This window comes from Eschrichtius robustus, chromosome 3 (assembly GCF_028021215.1).
Source record: "Eschrichtius robustus isolate mEscRob2 chromosome 3, mEscRob2.pri, whole genome shotgun sequence".
Taxonomy (NCBI): domain Eukaryota; kingdom Metazoa; phylum Chordata; class Mammalia; order Artiodactyla; family Eschrichtiidae; genus Eschrichtius; species Eschrichtius robustus.
In genome coordinates this window covers 13,555,824-13,575,028 of record NC_090826.1, presented here as the reverse complement: position 1 = coordinate 13,575,028, position 19,205 = coordinate 13,555,824, and the positions used below count along the sequence as shown (strand labels likewise).

At 53.2% G+C, this 19,205-nt stretch overlaps 1 protein-coding gene and 1 non-coding gene across 10 annotated transcripts in view; both read right to left on the bottom strand.

The window, feature by feature from the left end:
- Positions 1–7,398: 7,398 nt before the first annotated feature.
- TRNAR-CCU (transfer RNA arginine (anticodon CCU)) lies at positions 7,399–7,471 on the bottom strand. The gene has a single exon. It is a non-coding gene; the product is annotated as a tRNA-Arg (tRNA).
- A 5,647-nt stretch (positions 7,472–13,118) lies between these two features.
- ARHGEF10L (Rho guanine nucleotide exchange factor 10 like) overlaps positions 13,119–19,205 on the bottom strand; it is a 143,324-nt gene continuing 137,237 nt past the window's right edge. For all 9 annotated transcript variants that reach the window (XM_068539016.1, XM_068539017.1, XM_068539015.1 and 6 more), the window contains 2 exons: positions 15,205–15,327; positions 13,119–13,935 (listed from right to left, as the gene is read on the bottom strand). In XM_068539016.1, the coding sequence (XP_068395117.1) occupies positions 13,397–13,935; positions 15,205–15,327 (662 nt within the window). In that variant the 3' untranslated portion in view covers positions 13,119–13,396. The remainder of the gene's footprint in view (positions 13,936–15,204; positions 15,328–19,205) is intronic.

Genomic DNA, 19,205 nt, shown 5'->3' with positions numbered 1-19,205 from the left:
AAAGGATGCCATTCCTGACTTTTTCTCACCCCCAACCATCCATCCATCGCGCCTCCTAAGGAACAGCTCTCCCATCGACCACCAAACCTCCTCCCTCGGAGCCGGACCCTCACTCACCTGGAATGCTGCCGCAGCCTCCCTTGCCTATCCTCCTTTCCCATCTTAAAAATCTCATTTACCAACAGAAAAGTTCATTAGCCAAATTGGGGGCATGCTGCCGCAGGGCTGAGCCGTTATCGGGCACAAAAGAAAGTCTTATCCCTGTCACTTACAAAATTAACTCCAAGGAACTCAGGCACTGCAGGCCACGGCACACCCTCCTTCCCAAGAAGTCCTGGAGTGTGGCCAGGGGGTGGCAGCAATGACCAGGGGTGGTCACTCACAGCCCCAGACCATGACGGAGCAGGAACCCCACCGCGGTCGGGTCACGCACTGACACCCCTCCCCGGCTCACCCCAGGACATTCTGAACATGAGGCCAGCCGCTCCCGTATCATTAAGCAGCTGGCACAGGGCCCTGGGAAACGTCTTAATTAGATGACCACTGGCTCTAATGACCACACTGGTCAGCAGAGCTGACCACGTTTCTGAGAGCAGCTGCCCTGAGCTCTACGAATCAGGATCTAGGGAGAGGTGAAAGGGCTTGTGGCCGGCGACTCCAAGGCATGCTGTCCCTCCTCTGTGGTCTCCGCCACCCCCAACCTCCACCACGCATTTCATTCTCCTTAGACTGAGGGACCCAGGGGACCTAAAGGTCTCTGGAAACAAGCTGGCTTTCAATCCCGGCTTTGCCATGTGCCACAGAAGTCAAGTCACCTGACCTCTGAGAGCCTCACTCTTCTCTGCTGTAAAATGGGCATGACAATCCCACTTCCTGGCACTGGTTAAATGAGATACACATAAAGCATTTGACACAAGCCTGGACATAGTGGGTCCTCAGTAAACAGTAACAGTTACTATTATTACTGAAATAAAATAATGAAGCCCCTTCACTGACTTTGTGTATCCATTTGGAAAATGGTTCTATGGGATAAACGATTGACTCCTGAGTTTCATGAGACTTCTCTCATTCTGGGCTTTCTGTTCCCTTTGGGATTCAAAGGGTTGAAGAATTTGATCGAGGTCACATAGCTGGTAAGTGGTAGATGCAGGATCTGAACCCGGTATTTCTGACCCCAAAGCTAAGCTCTTCTCGCCATACCATGTGCTAAGGAGGGGCAGCTGTGCAGACATGTGAGCCTGCAGACGGATGGCTACACCTGAACACATTCGTTGACCATGTTTTCCTTCTTACCAATCGTCAATTGCACGGGAGACTTCAACAACCTTGAGTTCACACTGGCCATAGGCGGTGGGTGGAAAATCTGCCATATTGGGGATCAGGAGACCCCTAGTCCAGGCACAGCTCTGCCACAACTCTCTGTGGCCCCTTAGCTGGGTCACACCCTCTCTCTGAGCCCCTTCACCATCTGTAAAGAGGAAGGAAGGCTTCTGACTCTAAACAATGTTCCAGCCCAATTCCTTCCAAGGGTCCTCCTCTAAGGCACCTGCTCCTAGGTTTGGAGGTGCCTGAAACTTCTCACCATGCATCCTGCACCCCGACACAGTGTCACCCCACAGAGGCTGAGCACGCCTGAACCACCTGTGCTCCGTCTCCCCAGAGAGCAGCACAAAGGACTAAAGGTAGACTTCAGGAGTTCCCTGATTCCACGTGAGGCAGTTTAGTGGGGATGAAAGATTCTGGAAACAGAAGATCTCCTTGGGATGTAAAATCCCCAAGCTGGGGTATGTGATAACCACTGATCAGCAAAGAAGAATAACAACGATAGCGCGAAGCCTTTCTTTCCCCTCGCTGTAAATGAAAGAGATGCATTGGCTGTCTAATTAGCAAAGTATTAGATAATTGGTGTAATCTGGTACTATTCCCTTTTTGACAGCCTCTGCTGTGCTGTCCCATTTCAAGCTTGAGCTGCCGGTAATACCAGCTGATAATTGTAATAGTGAAAAAGAAAAATCAAATCAGTCATTGGAGGCTCCCATTAAATTGATTTAAGGCTGGAAAAATTAATGGGATTCCCTTGCCTCCCCCACTCTTCCCCCGCCTGGTCTCTGCCTTGCTCTGCCCCAGAGCAGAGCTGCCACATGAAAAGAGAGGTTGGGTGGGGGTCTGCCCCTCGGCCTGTGACCCGCTCCCACCCTGCAAAATGGTCAGGATCCACCTCCCCTAAAGGCAGTGGTGGGAGTTCAGTAATAGAATAGGGTAGAGGGCCCAACGCCGGGGCCTGGACAGAGCAGGTATGTCTTTCCTTTCCCATGAGGACTGAGCCTCTGAGACAGAACAACACAGCACAGGTTATTTCTAAGTTTGATAAGGCCAAGAAGTGGAGACAGTATGATGTGTGTCCCATCTGTTCAAGTGACAGAAATCACCTCAAACCAGCTTAGAGATAAAAGAACATTTATCGGCTCATGAAACTGGGAAGTCCAGAGGAAGAGCTGGTCCAACGATGTCACCACACCATCTTTTCTGTCCTCTCCCACCACAGCTGGAATTGTTCCACAACGAGCTGGCGTGGGGATGGGGGTGGGGAACATGACCACAGACAGCTTCTGGATTCACGTCGGTCCTGGTTTAGCAACCCCAGAAGAAACAGCTTCTCTCACCCAGCATCAATATATAAAGCCCAAGGAAGGGCCCTGATTGGTTCATCTAGAGTCACATGCCCATCTCTGAGCCAATCACTATTGCCAGGTGGCTTAATATTATATTGACTAGGCCTGGGTCCCAACCCATTCCTGGGACTAAAGGAACAAGGTGTTAATAGGATTGGCACCCCCACCAGGAAAGCAGGTGAAGGGGCATCCCAAAAGGATGCTTTTACTACCAGAAGAGGAGGAAGCATGTGGTTACAGAAAATGAACCATCCCAAAGTCTAGCATCTTAGAACAACACCCTTTACGATGATGTCATGATTCTGTGGGTTGACTGGGTTCAGTCTGGTGGTTCTTTTGCTCGATGTGACATCATCTGGATCTGTAGTCATCTGGGGACTTGACCAGGCAACAGCGTCCAAGACAGCTCACCTGAGTGCGTGGCGCCCATGGCCAGGACTCTCTCTCAGGTCTTCTCTGTCTCTGTGGGTCTGCCCCAGTTGCCTCTCCAGCAGGGTAGCTGGACTCCCCACACGGCAGCTCAGGGCTTCCCAAAAGCAGGAAAGAAGAAGCTACCAGGCCCAGAAATGGCATAGTGTCACATCCATCATATTCCATTGTCAAGCAGAAAGACAGACTCAGATTCAAGAGGAAGGTAAGAAACTTCTCAGTGGGGACAGTGACAAAGAATCTTCAGCATTTTTAACCCATCCTGGGAGGATTGAGCAAACAATGGCAGCAGGTATGCCCCCTAACGTCCACTGCTGCGAATTAACTCCAGAAGCACTCATGGAGGCCCTGCTCAGTGCCAGGCCTTGTGCCAGGGGCTGGACCTGAAGTTGGACCTCCCCACGACCCCCTCCCTTGTCAGGGGGAGGGTCCTGTGACTGGGCTGTTGTGTATTTGTTGTCATGGGAGCCAAGCCATTCTGGAGGCACAGGTGCTCCTACAGGTCTTTCCCCATGAGGCAGTCCAGTGAAACATGGGAAAAGAAGAGGAGAAGGCCTTTCCCTGGGAAAGAGTTGCACAGGGGCTCCAAGGGGGACTCTTTGAGCTGTCAAAGGTGGGGTTTCTCACTCTCCCTCATCAGAGCAGAAAGGTTCTGGAAACAAATTGGCCTGTGTTTGAGTCCAGGGCCTCCAAAGACCAGCCTTGAAGCCTTGAATGGGTCCCTTTGGCTCTCTGCACCTCAGTTTCCTCATCTCTAAAATGGGGTTGATAATTACCCACCTCATATAGCTCTAAGGAGAAAATGGACTCACATGTAGAGAAGCTAGTACGGTGCCTGGCACACAGTAGGTGCTCAACAATGAGGCCCTATTAGACGGGTTACCACCACTCCCCAATGTCTCAACCTGTTCCAAGGTCTGTGCTGTGTTCCAAGGACACCCTGCCCTGTGGTTTCGTCTCAGCCGATTCAGCTTCTTCATACCCAGGCACCCTAAGCTCTCCTTCCCCCCAGTCCTGAGCACCCCTGGAGGAGCTGGCCCCAGTGTCCTTCCCTGGTCTAACCATCCCCAGAAGAGCACCGGCGCCTCTGAGCTCCTCCATCCCTGCCTGTGGGGTTCAGGCCAGCTCAGAGGGGTTGGACTCAACATACTTATTTCATTTCGCACACATTGAGTTTGGGCCTCTTGAACCTCATAACCAGAGAAACATGCAAATTGATGCAAATGATCCCTGATTTATGCAAAATAGCATGCAAATGTACGTCCCTGGATTTGCCAAAGAAAAAGGCCCGGTCACCTAATTTAGCAGAAATAACAGGGGGATAAAATTGTGTCTGTCAGTCAGAGTTAGGTTCAGGCTCAAAGAACTCTGGAGGCCTTCTGGAATGGAGCTGAGGGATTCCCTAATCACCCTGGGCCACAGACCCTGCCCCCAACCCTTGGAACCAGGAGCCCCCAGCCCTGGGTTTGCCAACAGAGCCCAGCTTCACAGTGGTGCCCTGTTCCCCTGCAGCTGAGCTCTCAGGATCTCCCTTCCCTCCAGATGGGGCCCTGGAAGAGAATGCTCCCCAACCCCACCTCCCTGCCCACATATACCCACATGCTCACTACCTATCAGGCCCATTGTTAATATCATTCAATTAAAAAGAGCTACCACTGAGTGGGCAGGCCCTGTGCTGAGTACTTTCCACACACAGCTCCTTCACTCCTGGCAGCAGCCCAGGATAAGGAACAGTTATCACCATCTCACAACAGGTGAAACTGAGACCAGCAAGTGGGAGGCCCCACATCTGTGAGACCCCCCAAACCAGCGTTCTCTCCCCTACACGGTGGGTCTCCAAGGACCTTCTCTTTTCACACCTGTGTTGGCCTCGAGGCTAGGGGCTTAGCTCCAGGAGGGCAAGGACTGTATCTGCTCCGGAGCCCCAACCAGAGCCTGGGGCACAGCAATGAATGAAGCCCGCTCTGGGGTATCACTTGCTCAAACACAGCTATGTCTTCTGTAAACTTAAACTGCCTATTTTATGGACCCCTTAAACAGCTCACAATGAGATGTCTATCAGGACAGTTTTCACTGCACTTTGCCCTTATTTTCCAAAAACATTTGGTGAGAGGAACCAGTTTCTCTGTGTCCTAAAACAGCAGAACCAGTAAGACTTTCTGCACACACTGCTGAGTTCACCAAGCTATGCCTCTCTAAAGGAGGTGCTAAGGGCTCACAACGTACCTGGTGCGTTTAAAGCTCTAAAGAGGGGCATCTCAGATACAGATGCCTGGCAGGGCTCCTGTGTGAGATGATAATAAGCCAGTTAATGAGGGCTCACCATGGGCCAGGGGTTGCTCGGAGTATTTTACATGAATTAACTCATTTCATCCTCAAAACAGCTCATGCGATCAGTGCTGTTACTATCCCCACATTCTAGAAGAGGAAACCGAAGCTAAAGGTCCACAAATATTCTGTGGCTTGTACTGGCACTTGGGCCCCTGTTCTCACACCTCTGTCCTCAGGCAGCAGAGGGAAGGGGCGGGGCCGGGACAGGGGCTGAGGATAGGGCAGCAGGGAGTGCAGGGTTAAGGGTATGGGCATTAAGGCCACAGCCCTGGGGTCGTCTTCTGTGCTGTGTGACCCTGGGCAAATGACTTCACCTCTCTGAGCCTCAGTTTCCTCATCTGTAAAGTAGGGATAATAACAGAACCTCCTTGGGGGGTGGTTGTGCCGATTCCTTGCCATCAAGGTTATAACGCACTTAATACGGTGCCTGGACCCGGACGAGAGCTCAGCACCTCTGGATTACTATTGGGCAGGACTTGGGCTCACAGAGGTGGGGACCCGTGGGTCACACGCAAAGTGGTGACAGAACCAAAACTCAAACCCACATCTCCTGACTAAAGGCCCAGCACCCTCTCCACCACACAGCCTGCCCATCCGTCGGGGGCTGGCTTCCAGGATGGGGCACCTGTTCCCTGCAGAGAATGAGCCAGCTGTCTGCCTGGGGGAGAGAGCCTATAATGGCCAGGCTTCTCAACAGGAAAGGTTTGTGGTTTCTGTTGATATGAAAAGATAACAAGAAATAGAACAGGTAATTATATTAATCTTCCTCAATTTACACATTCTTGCTATCTGCTATTTCCCCAGGAAAGTGTAAATGAGGAGTTGAGAGCGGTTCAGCAGCGCTGTAATTAGGTCTGTGTTGTGAAAAAGTTTCTGTTGTGTGTCTTGTTATCAGATCTCTTCACAGTTGAGGGTCCTGCCTCCCCTGTCAGACTGGAAGCTCACCAAGGGCAAGGGATTATCTCCCACTTCAGGCTGGGGGTCTCCACCATCTGATTGGAGAATCCTCCAAGGGAAGGGATAGATCTCCCCCACCAGACTAGGGTCTCCTCCTGGGGAGAAACTGTATCTTCCCCATCAAACTGGCAGATCCCTGAGAGTTGGGCTGGGTCTCCCCCATCAAGTTTGGGGTTCCCTAGAACAGGCCCACGTCTCCCTATTGGACTAGCAACTTCCCCATCAAACTAGGTGAGAAAAGCTGTGAGTCCTCCATCAGACTGGGAGCTCCCTGAGAACAAGGACCTCTCCCCCATCAGACTGGGAACATTCTTGTCTGGCTCTGTCTTGCCCATCAGACTGGTGGGGTCAGTGCTGTTAACATCCTCATATTCTGTGGCTGAAGCTGACTCCGTCCTTGTGTGGACCCCACCCACATGAACACACGTGCATGTGCGTGGCAGTCTAAAGAAAGCAGGATCAGACCCACAAGAAAGCAGGTTTCAGAGGTTCTGTGACCTCCATGGAATAATGGGGCAAGTTTATATGTGTGTGTACTGGACTTTCATAGGGTCACACAAAACATATTGGTGTCAGGAGGGCTGGGTCCCCTCAGACAGGACAAAAAGGAGCCCCACATGGTTCTGGCCTCAGGGAAGGACAGCTGAGGTCCCCTGAGCTGAGCCTAGGATTTGGAAACAGGCCAGGAGAGCCTGAGCCAGAACACAGCCCCGACCCCTAGCTCAGCTCCAGTCCCTCCTGGAACCAGACCTCCCAGAATGGCAGACCTCTGCCCCACCATCCTCGTCCCCCTCCCCGGGCTGTGTGCACTGCAGGTTACTGCACCCTCTGAGCCTCCGTTTCTTCATCTCCCTCCCTTTCCAGTTAATTTTGGTTTTTGGTTTTTCTGTTGTTGTTTGTTTGTTTTGTTTTAATATTTAGTTAGTTATTTGCACTGTGTCTTACCTGCAGCATGCAGGGTCTTCATTGCTGCCTGCGGGATCTTTTTGTTGTGGCATGCGGGATCTAGTTCCCTGACCAGGGATCGAACCCAGGCCCCATGCATTAGGAGTGCAGAGTCTTAACCACTGGACCACCAGGGAAGTCCCCTTTTCCAGTTAATTTTGAAGATTCACTGAAATAATGCTTGTAGCAGTAGCAGCAGGATTAGAAGATGTAGTAATGATAGTAATAGCTGATACCTAACATCTACTAAGCGCTCACAGCCACCCTGCAAGGAAGGCATTATTAACCCATTTATTCAGCTGAGGACATGGAAGTACAGAAGCCTGTCCCTTGTCTAAGGCCACATAGTAAATACATGATAGAGCCAAGATTCAAACGCAAATCTGCATCACTCCAAGGCCTGAATCTGCTGCACCACACCTCACTGCCTCCAGGAAGCCTCCCTCGATTGAATCTCCTTGGCACCGGTACCCTGCTTGCTGGACTGCATGTTCCATGAGAACAAGGACAATCTCATATCCCCAGTGATTCTAGTGCAAAGTACCCAGTTGTGTAGCAAGGTGATGTGTTCGAGGTTTATTTTCATCCCCTATAAATCTTGATGAATCAACATCTCCCTGACCCCCACCCCACTAAAACAATGCCAGATAGCATGTGTGTGTGTGTGTTGCAAGGGAGGAGAGAGAAGTTGTTATGGGCTGAATGTGGGTCCTAACCACCAATGTGATGATATTTGGAAGTGGGGCCTGTGGGAGGTGATTAGGTCATGAGGGCGGAGCCCTCATGAATGGGGTTAGTGCCCTTATAATAAGTGGAAGAGACACCAGAGCGTCTTCTCTCCATCACGTGATGATACAGCAAGAAAGCAGCCTGCAAGCCAGGAAGAGAGCTCTTACCAGACACTGAATCATCCAGCACCTTGATCTGGGACTTCCCAGCCTCCAGGACTGAGAAAGAAATTGTTAAAGTCACCCAGTGATGGTCTTTTGTTACAGCAGCCCAAGCTGACTAAGACATGGGGGATGAAACCTAAAAGAAACAACCAGCTTTGAGTTCCAAATTAGATATTTTTGTGTCCATAGCAAGACTATCTTCTTGAAAGCCTGGCTTTGTTGGGGAAGAAAACATTTAAAAATTATAAAAGCCACAGCCAGCTCTCCTGGGCACTCACTACGGCAGTCCATGCTCTACTGGGGGCACGGGGGATCCTTGGCCCGAGGCCATCTCTCTGGCTGAGCAGTGAAGCAGGCTGGAGGGCTGGATGAATGGCTCTGGGAGCAGCCTCGGCCAGGGACCCTACTGACGAGAGGTGGGGATATATGCCCGGCGTCCTCACCCCGAAGCTGGGGAATTCTGAGGCTCTGCACGTCTCCCGAGCTCCCCAGCCCGGGTCACCTGCTCAGTTAACACACCCTGCTCTGGCTTCCGTCCCATCCCTGTCTCACGTCCCATCCCAGTGTCCCCAGTTCGAATCAAAATCCTTGTCTCAGGATCTGCTTCTGGGGAAACCCAGGCCAAGTCACTTCCTTTGACGAAGCAAGAGCAAAGCTCCACGTCTGAGCCCAGAGACCCCCACAGGCCACAGAGTAGCTCTTCCCAGACCAGAAATCCCATTTTAATCAGCAAGTTGGAAATGGGGGAGACTGGAGGAGACAAGCCTGAGGATGGACACTACCTGGGCTCCCGGGGAGGGAAACGCACTCCCAGCCCACACCCTGGGCCTCACAAGTCCAGGAGAAAGTCAGGAAGATGAAGGGAGACAGAGCCGTGGGCAGGGATCTGTGTCCCTGTCATGCCCACCAGGGTGGGAGAGGGATGGGGACAGCAGGGCAGAGGACGGTCTGGGACCGCGGGTCTGCGATGGCCCAGGTGGTGAGTGTCCTTGTGTGCAGGGAAGGACAGCAGGAGGGAGAGAGCAGGCTGGGGAACCCACGGGTGGGCGGCGAGCAGCCTGCCATCAGCCTGAGCTCCCCAATCAGCAGCTGCACAGAACCCCAGCCGGGAGACGGGTCCAGGTCACAGCTGCCTCCTGATGAGGGTCTCATCTGGAGGCTGTATCTGCTCATCGGGGGTAAAGAAAAGAGTGGTTTCCCCTCGGGCAAGGGCAAGGGACTAAGGCACACTGACTGATATGCTCTGGGCCCTCAGAGCTATGGCATCCACGCCTGTCACTCCCTCCATCCCAACCACAGGGGCCCCAAGGACCACCCAGGCCGCCTCAGCCTCAGAGCCTCACCCCGGACCCTGCTCCCCGGGCTCTTCGCCCAGACCAATCAGTCAGTTCTTCGCCTCCTGTTCGACCTTGGACCCCCTTCCATCAGGCCTTTCCCCACCACTCTGCCCGAGTTCCTCTTGTCAAGGTCACCAATGGCCTCCACGTGGCTAAACTGAAGGTCAGTTCTCAGGCCTCGTCTTACCCTCTCCACAGCATTGGACGTGGAAGATCGTTCCCTCTTCCTTCCAACACGCTCACGTGGCTTCCAGGATATCTCGCCCTCTTGGTTTCCCCCTTCGTCTGGGTCGGGCCTTCTCAGGCTCCCTGGGTGTCGCGTTCATCTCCCAGACCTCCCAACACCCGCCTTCCCTGTGCTGTTCTCACGTCTCCTCCATCTCCTCTGCTCCCCTGAGATACAGCCAGGCTCACACCTGCCTCTAGCCTGGACCTCTCCCCGGACAGCTCCAAACGCACAGAGCCACCAGGCCCCCTGCTTCTCCACTCCGATGTCCAATGGCAACTCAAATGTAACACCCTAGAAACTAAGCAGATAGTGGAGATCCTGACAGCATACGCCAGCGCCGTAGGAATAGGAACCACTCAAGTGCAGCAAGAGTAAGGTCCAGGAAGAGCCTGGTAAAGTCACATTTCATGTCAAAGGAAATCGGCAGTAATACATGAAGGGTTTGCAACAGGGTCTCAGAATTGCCTAGAAATGAGCAGGTTACAGGTATTGTTCTAAATGTTAACGCCTGTTGCATTTATATTATTCCTTCTTGCTGTCATGTCAGTCAACTCCAGGAGCACTTTATTTGCAACTTGTGTAACATTTTCTGTTTTTCAGGTTTTACTGATCAGGCTTGTGAGCCAACCAAAATAATGTTTGCCATCACTGTTACTATTGGTTTTGCCCTTGGAGCAAACTGAATAAAACAAAAATTGAAAAAAAAAAAAAAAAAGGCTACCTCAGCCTTGGCCTTGACACTTTTCAGGAAGCTGCTTAACTTCCCTGAGCCTCGGACCCCTTACCTGCAAAATGAGGCAAACAGAGCAGCTACTCAGGGCACGGCTATGAGGATAAAATGAGCTGGGGCACCCAGAGCGCTTGTGGTTATTATTACTCCGATGAATATCTAAAGAGAGGGCCTCTCCTCTCCTATGCGAGGCACATCCTCCACTCGACTCGGGAGCCGTTTCCGACGCCCCCCGATCCTCCCTCGCTCTGTTGTCAGAGACTCGGGAGAGGAGCTGCTGACTGATATGATAATTTCACTACAGTAGCAGAGTCGGTCAATTGCTCAGTGACAGATTTCACGGGCCCCATCACATCTCCCGGGTCCTCTTCAGCTGAGCGATCCGCAGGGCTAGGATCTAACAGACCCGCAAAGCTCTCAGACACTAACTCCTGCACAAAAGGCAGGGGGACTTCTTAATATGAACAGCCTGCCTCAAATCGTTTGGAACAAGGCAGGCTACGACGACATAAGCAATCATCACAGAGCTGCCGCTGGAGGACCGTTCTGGTGCTTTCCATGGACCTGTTAACACTTGTCCCCGGCAATTCTTCAAGGCCTCATCGTCCCCATGTTAGAGGCGAGGAAACCGAGGCCTGGAGGTGAAGGGACGCCCTGGAAGACACACGGCGGGGCTGTGGCAGAGTTGGACATGAATGCAGGCCTGCCGGATCCTAGACTCCAGGCTTGTCCGTTGTCCCAAGCGGCCTCTACCTACCACTCGCTGTCCCAGGAAAAGTCCCGTCCAGCTCCCCCGGGGAGCCCCACCCAGACAGTGCACTCAGTAATTAACTTGAGCAATGGAAATGAAGACATGTTCTTTATCCCATTTGTACTTAGAAAGGACCCTCCCCTCCCATCGGAGGTAACGAGCCTCCCTTTGATACAAAATGGGAAACTGAGGCCCAGAGAAGATGGGTTCATCTGGAGTGGATGTAGTTGGTCAGTGTCCAGGGCCAGGGTTCCTCCAGACACAGCTTCCCCCTCCTCCTCCTGGGCAATCATGCTGGACCACTCACCCGCCGCTCCCCACCCCAGGAATAAGCCAACCTCTGCACAGGCTTTTCCCTCCACAAGGCCTTTCCCTTTCCCTGCAGCACCCTTGACCTCCCCCAGCCCTCGCCCACTGGCTCATGCCTGCCCTACCCGCTAAGCATGCACTTCCTGAGGACAAGGGACAGGGATGGCCGTGGCCTTGCTCACCTCCGTGGCCCCAGCAACCAGCATGGTGCCTGAGTACAGCAGGGCTCAAGGGGCGTGTGAAAGGAGTGAACAAGGAAGTGACTCCTCCAGTGCACGAGATCCCACCAGGTAGTCAGACCACGGCTGAAATGTCCCCTCCTTGGCGGCTCTTCCCCTGGGTTCCCGGAGCTTCCCATGGAATCGCATCGAGCCGGTGGCCAGGTCTCATTTCGAGGTTTGCCTCCCGCCTCGGCTTCCCTCCTCCCTGTATCCCAGTGTGGCCGCCGTTACGTGTGGAAGGGAGGACAGGTGGGTGGGTGGGTGGTGGGCGAACAGACACGCCGACAGATGACAGAGAGGTGGATGGATGGGTGGGAAGATGGAGGGAACACTTCCCTTCTGGGTGGTGGGTTTGGGTTTTGGTGTTTTTTCTACAGGCAGCTCTAGAAACTTAAGGATGGAGACTGAGCCAGGTCCCCACCTGCCAATCCCACCTCACAGCCTAGGCTCTGCTCCCAGCCCCTGGAACTCACCCCATCCTCCCTCAGACCCAGGGACCTCAGCCCCCTCCCTCGTGGCTCTGTTGCCCATAGCAACAGCCCCAGGCCCTCACCCTCCACACAGTGAAGCCCTTCAGTTTCTTTTCCTCCCAGGTTTGCCAGATGGATGCCAAGGGCTGTGCCTCCACACCATTCCAGAGCTGGGGCCCAGCCTTCTCTTCCAAAAACTTTCAGAAAAGAAACTCCCAAGAGCCCCTCACCGAACAGAAGAGAACTTTCTGGGGTGATGGAAACAGTCGTACCTGTGCTGTCCAATGCGGTTGGCACTCACCACCTGGGCACCTTGAGCCACACTAGAAATGTGGCTAATGGGACTGAACAATTGAATCTGTGATTTTATTTCATTTTAATTAATTAAAAAATTAAACAGCTACATGTGACCAACGGCGACCGCACCGAACAGCACAGTTCTAGGGCCTGTTCTCACGGTGCCTGGCCTGGATCCCTCCTGCTGGTTCCAGAACAACCCCTATCCAGTGACAGCTGCTCTGTCTCTTCCCCCATCACATCTCGAAACAACAAAACAAAACAAAAAACCAACCCTCAATCCAAGTACTGACGTTATTCTTGCCTTTTATTCCAGCATCTCCCAGAGCTCCAATATGTACAGACTTTATACACATATAATATACACCATATATACGTATTTATATATATTCACACACCAGCCCACACACTCTCATACACTCACACACACGCACCCTTCCAGGAGGGGCGCATGGCCGCCCCTGAGCCCCGCTCGGGCCTGGACAAGAGGCACTGGGCTTGCCAGGCAGTTGTGAGGTTTTGTGTTTTTTGCTTTTAAAAAGAAGGCCATCTTCTCCAGAGGTGTCCTCCCTCTCCGCAAACCCAAACCGCTCCCCTAAACACTCTGAAATTTTTTTTTTTTTCTTAAAAAGGAAGAGGTTTTCCTCTGCCCCGCTCAGGTAGTTACCAGAGTTCCAGGCCCGGCCGCATGGCGCCATGCAGGTCCCTGGAAGGCGTTGCCCCCCGGTGCTCCCTGGGGACCCTGGACCGCTGGGAGGGTCCACAGCAGGCCGAGAGCCCGGCTTGGCTGCGGCCAGGCCTGCAGCTGCGCGGCCTGGGTGGGGGCTATAGCGTCAAGGGCACCTGCCAGATGAGGAGGGCGCTGTCCGTCTCCCCACACGGGGCTGGTTTCCCGCTGCCGCCCAGGGCGCCACTGAAGTTGCGGTAGCCCTGCCCTCCAGAGATGATGGCCACCGAGCAGATCTCCTTGCGGTGGGCGTCACGGGCACAGGGCCGGCTGCGCACCCAGACGTCGGGGTCATCAGCCATCTCGTAGATGGAGCCGTCCTCCTCACTGTGCTCCAGGGCTGAGCCGTCCATGGGCTCCGGCTCCCGCACAGAGAGCAGCGGGCCCGGGAGGTGGGCGGTGGAGCGCAGGCGGTACTGCAAAAGGATGCCCTTCTTGCGGGTCAGCTCTCGGCCCACGTGGCTCACGGGCACGGGTGCTGGCTCATGAGCCTGACTGTCCGGCTTGTCCTCCTCGGCTTGCGGCCCCTCGGCCTCCTCCTGGTCACTCCGCAGGATATCGGGGGCCAAGACGCTGGTGGCCACAGCCAAAAAGGCCACAGGCCCACAGTGACCGTTGAGCGAGACCATGCCTTTCCCTGCAGAAAGAGGGCAGAGAGAAGGGGCCCAAAGGCCCAGAGTTTTAAAGACCCAACAGGTCTCTTGGAGAATTTCTGGGTTTTGTTTTTGGTTATTTTTTTTTTTTTTTTGGTTACTGCAATCTATGTCGGTATCTTCCCAGAAGGCCATGGGTCTGGGGGAGGGCTCTCCATGCTCCAGGGCTACTTTCTTTGGAGAACTGGAGCAGGGGAACACGAGTGACTTTATAAACCACATGGGGAACCTCGGTGTGAAAGCACCTGCAGCTCCCTGCCTGAGCCATCCTCACATCCCTGTGCTTTGCCCAAGCCATTGCCTCTGCCTAGAGAGCCTTTCCCATCCACCTAACTCTACAGCTCAGCCTTGAAGCCCAGCTCAGCTCCTCCACAGGGCACCCTTCTTGCCTTCAGCCATGAAGAAATGATCACTTCTGTCTCTATGCCCTGCAGATTCCAGGACACCTGCCATCATAGCACCTGCTACCCTGGCTACAAGCTGCCCCTACCAGACTCTCAGCATTTGGGGGCAGGGTCTCTGCCCAATGCATCCCTGCAACCCCAGGACCAAGCCTGGGATGAACAAATTGATCTATGTGATAAAATCATGAAAATGGGAAATCTTCCAATTTAGGAAGAGAGTCTTCTTTGGCAGAGAGGTTTGAGATCCACAGGGGGCTGGTCTCCCTCAGGACTTCTCCCTCCCACTGCACTCAGCCCTGCCCTCCGGCAGCAGCTGAAAGAGGCCACTTCGTCATCCCCCTCAGGGCAGAGGCAGAGAGGGGCCCAGAGCTCTGGGGTCTTCCCTGATCCTGGAACCCAGTGCCACAGTCAGGGCAGCTCTCCCTCTAATCCATGCAAACACAGCTGCACATGGACCCCCAGCCCCAGGAGCCCTCAGTTATTTCTACCACTGGAGCCTGGACACTTTGAAGCTGCTGTGGGGAGGGGGCAGAAGGGGCCCAGCAGATCCTCTACCATTAGTCAGGTGTCTCAGCCAATCCCCAAACCATCTGGCCAACATGCCTACTGTGCCCATTGCTAGATTAAGTAATTGAGACTCAGAAAGAAGACTCAGAAGGAGACTGCAAGGCCAAGGTGATTTAATTCCACTGAGCCACAGTGCCACCTGCGATGACAGAAGATGTTGGAGAATGGACCCCCACCCCCATATCAGAAGAGAGTGCAAACATCTGGGCACAAGATCTACCCTTCCCTGGCCATAAGCAGCTGACTCCCCGGGCCCTGCAGGACTGGCTCCCAGAGCCTCACCTGTGATCTTAGGGATGCCTTCCAGCCGCGGCACAGGCAGCAGGACGATGACACCCTGGTCAGTGCCCACCCAGAGCAGACCCTGGCAGATGAGGAGGCTGGTGACACACAGGTGCTTCTGGCCTGCAGGGGGAGAAGCCAGCATGAGCAGTACATCCTCTTGGGGTGGGGGTGGGGGGGCAGTGGATGGGGGCCACTGCAGGTGAGAAAATGGCACAGTCTGGGCTCCTCTCCTGAGATAAGCAAGAAGCTGGACAGGGTTGTGATTACGATATGGGGCTTGGGAGGTTAACCTGGCTGGGGTCTGGTCCCCGGGTCCCCCAGCTGAGCGCTCCCCCGACGCAGCCTCAGTTTCCTCCTCTGTAAAGCGGGGCTGCCTTGAGGATGCTATGAGGGAAGGCCACGGTACTGGCCCATGTGAGCATGGCTGGCTTATCTGGCACAAGGTGTACGCTAAGGGCCGCCCATGCCAGGGACACAACTGGCCAGCTGGGGAGTGAAGGGAGGCCTGGGAAAGTGGGGGTTTGAGGGTGAGGCAGATGGTGCAGACGGGATGCATGGGGAGGGGTCCAGGTGAGTTGGCAGTCTGTTGCAGCCCCTTGGTTTCCAGCCCGGGCTTGACATCTTGCCCACATGGGCCCTTCCTCCGGCGAGGGCAGTGTACCCTGCAGTCCCCGGGCCCAACAGTGAAACGGGCACTCAGCGCCAGGAACCAGCATGTTTCTGATGCCAGTCCAGATTAGTTCTTATCCGGCTACCCCCGGGGCTGTCTCTTCCTTCTAGTGAGAACAGCAACAGCAGGGAAGGCGGGTCCCTCGGCTCTTCACAGGGAGGAAGCACAGTGTGGGCTGTACAGCATGGTAGCTGCGAGCACGGCTGCGGGGCCAGGCGCTGGGTTCAAACCCCGGCTCTACTACTTCCTGGCTCCATGTCCCGGGGCCAGAAACAAAACCTGTCTGTGGCATGGTTCCCTCACTTGCAAAAGGCGACAATGATGATATTTCAAAGCCTTGTCCTGAGGAGTAAATGAGCCAATGATTGTAAATCACATAATCCAGTGGCTGGTACATGGCACTCACAGGTAGGGGCCGTCTGCCATCCTCGCTGCTGTTCTGTTGCTAACAATTCCGGTCAACGGGAATGGGCAGGAGGGAGGGGCTGGGAGCCCACTCCTGTCCCTCCAAAGGGCCGTCTCACTTCTGGCCTGAATTCTTCTGCCCACGGACAGGATTATTCTCTCCTCAAATTCAAAGTCATGCCATGACGTGCAGTGATGCTTAGAACAGGGGGTTCTCAAGCTGGGCATGCATCAGCACCACCAGGAGGGCTGATAACTGAGGGGCCAACCCCAGAGGTGAGCCCCAAAACTGCATTTCCAGCAAGTTCCCAGGTGACACCGATGCTGCTGGGCCCGGGACCACACTTTGAGAAATACTGCTTTGCAGTTTCCAAAGCACTTCGTATACCTGCCCTAGCCTGACATAAGCCTTGCAACAGCTGAGAGGTATGTAAGACCCGGATGCTGTGCCCATTTTCCAGACAAGGATATTAAGGTCCAAAGAGGTCACCCAGCTGGTGAGTGCGGGGTGGGGAGTGGGGAGGAGCAGAACTCAGGTCTGCCACTTTTTACAGCCTGGTGCTTTCACTGCCTCTCTGCTCTTGAGCAAATTACTTGAGTTCCATACCTGTAGGTGTATGGGCTTCCTCTGCAGAGCAGAGTCTCAGAGCAGAATGGTGTGGCTCCATGGTCACCCCAGAAGGAAGGTTACTATCTTGGGGTTCACACAGCATTTCCTAACACACTGGTCTATACCATCACCCATCCATTCACTCGGCACCCCAGCACATCCCCAGGACCTACTGTGTGCAGGACGCTGCACTCGGTGCTGGAGGCACAGGGGGAAACACACACACAAAGTTCTGCTCCTAAGGAGCAAACATTCTAGAACTTTCTACAATAATGAAAAGGTTCTCTACCACACTGTCCAATTCGGTACCCATTAGCCACATATGGCTACTGACACTTGAAATGTGGCTAGTGGGACTGAGGGGCTGAGTTTGTAATTTCTTTTAATTTTAATTTTAATGGTAGCTACCGTATGAATGCAGCCCTGGGAGGAGAAAGAGGAAAAGAAAACAGAAACAAGGAATATAGCTACTAGGCAGAGGAGTGAAACGGGGCAGTGAGGCAGAGAGTGGGTGGGAGGATGCCGGGGTTTTGTGCCTTACTCTGCTTCCTGGGGGGATGCGGAGGCTGCATCCAATGACAAGGAGGCAGCAGCCACGCCAAGACCCAAGCAAAAGCCCTGGAGGCGGCACGTGCAAAGGCCCTGTGACGAGATGAGCTCGCAGTCTGTGGAGGACTGAGCCAGTGCATCCCGGGGATGAGGGCTCTGCGAGACGATGGGGAGAGGGTCAGAAGAGTAGATGGGCCAGGGCTAGGGCTTTGACCGTTCATTCCGAGCGTGATGAGGAGCCGCTGGCAGGCCTAAGCAGGGGAGTGATGCACCCGGATTTTAGAGGAGCATTTTAGCTGCAATGAGACGGAAGACTGGGGTGATGGGGGGAGCAAGGAGATCAGCAAGGCAGGGATGGTGGCATCCGAGACACGGTGGTGGCAGGGAGATGGTGAGAAACCAACAGGTTAGAGACAGACCTGCTGACAGACTGAAGGGGAGGGGGGAGGGGAGAGGAATCAAGGACAGCTCAGAGCTTTTTGTCTCAAGCAGCTGGGTGCACGGCAGTGCTGTGGACCGAGACCAAGGAGGAGCAGGCTTGGGGTAGAAGTCCAAGTTCAATACTGGATGTTGTTTGAGATGCACATTAGACACCCAAGGGGAGCTGTCAGCAGGCAGTGGGATATATGAGTCTGGCGACGTGGTGCAAACTCAGCGAGTCACATTCATAGTGTTGATTCAATGTGGAAATGGAAACCACAGTGGGAAAAAAGCCAGTTTGTCAGGGGCTATTTCACAAACAGTATCTGGGTTTGGGGGAGCTGTGACTCTTCCCCACATCCTCATCAATTCAGAGAGTGTAGGCTCCCAACCACTAGGACAGCCTCAGAGGACAGTCCAACCGTGGGTGCTCCCAGCCCTCGTGAAATCAGAAAGTGCAGGAGGCTCGGGCTGTGAGCCCTCTCACGTCACCACCTGTCTTCTCTTCTTGGTTCTGCTCAAGGTCTGTAATTCCTCTATTTCTCTCTTTGCTCATTTACTGTTTGCCTTCCCAAATGTAAGCTTCCTGAGGGCAGCAGCTTATCTGTGTCTCAAAGTTGATTCCCCAGCTCATGGCCGAATACCCTGGTTCATGGTAGACACTCGAAAAGGACCTGTGAGTTCAGATCTAGGGAACAAACTAGTGGTTTCCAGTAGGGAGAGGGACCGGGGGAGGGGCAGGACAGAGGTAGGGGATTAGAAGGTACTAACTACCAGATATAAAATAAATATGCTACAAGGGTATATTGTACAACACACGGAATATAGCCAATATGTCATAGCAACTATAAATGGGGTATAACCTTTAAAAATTGTGAATCACTATGTTGTACACCGGAAACTTATATTGTAAATCAAATGTACCTCAATAAATATTCTTAAAAAGGACCTGTGAGTAAATGAGTGAATGAGAGAATGAATGAATGAAAGCAGAGAAGTGAGTAAGGACACAGGTGTTGCTGTCACTTACCAGCTGCGTGAATCGACAAGCCACTGTCTCTCATTGTTCAATGAGTATTACAAATGTCCCTTGCTCAGTTTTATGATTATTAGCAATATTATATATGTATATATACATAGGGTGTATGTATATAAATATATATATATATCTGTACACACAGTATAATATATACACACAGTTGAGCACACCTCTTGGCCCATAATATATAATCAAAAAATGGAGGCTATTAGGACAATATTTGTGATTATTAAAAGGACCTAGTCTCTTGAGATCAGCTCCATCAGAGCCAGAAACCCACAAAAATAATAAAAGCCAAGAGAGGG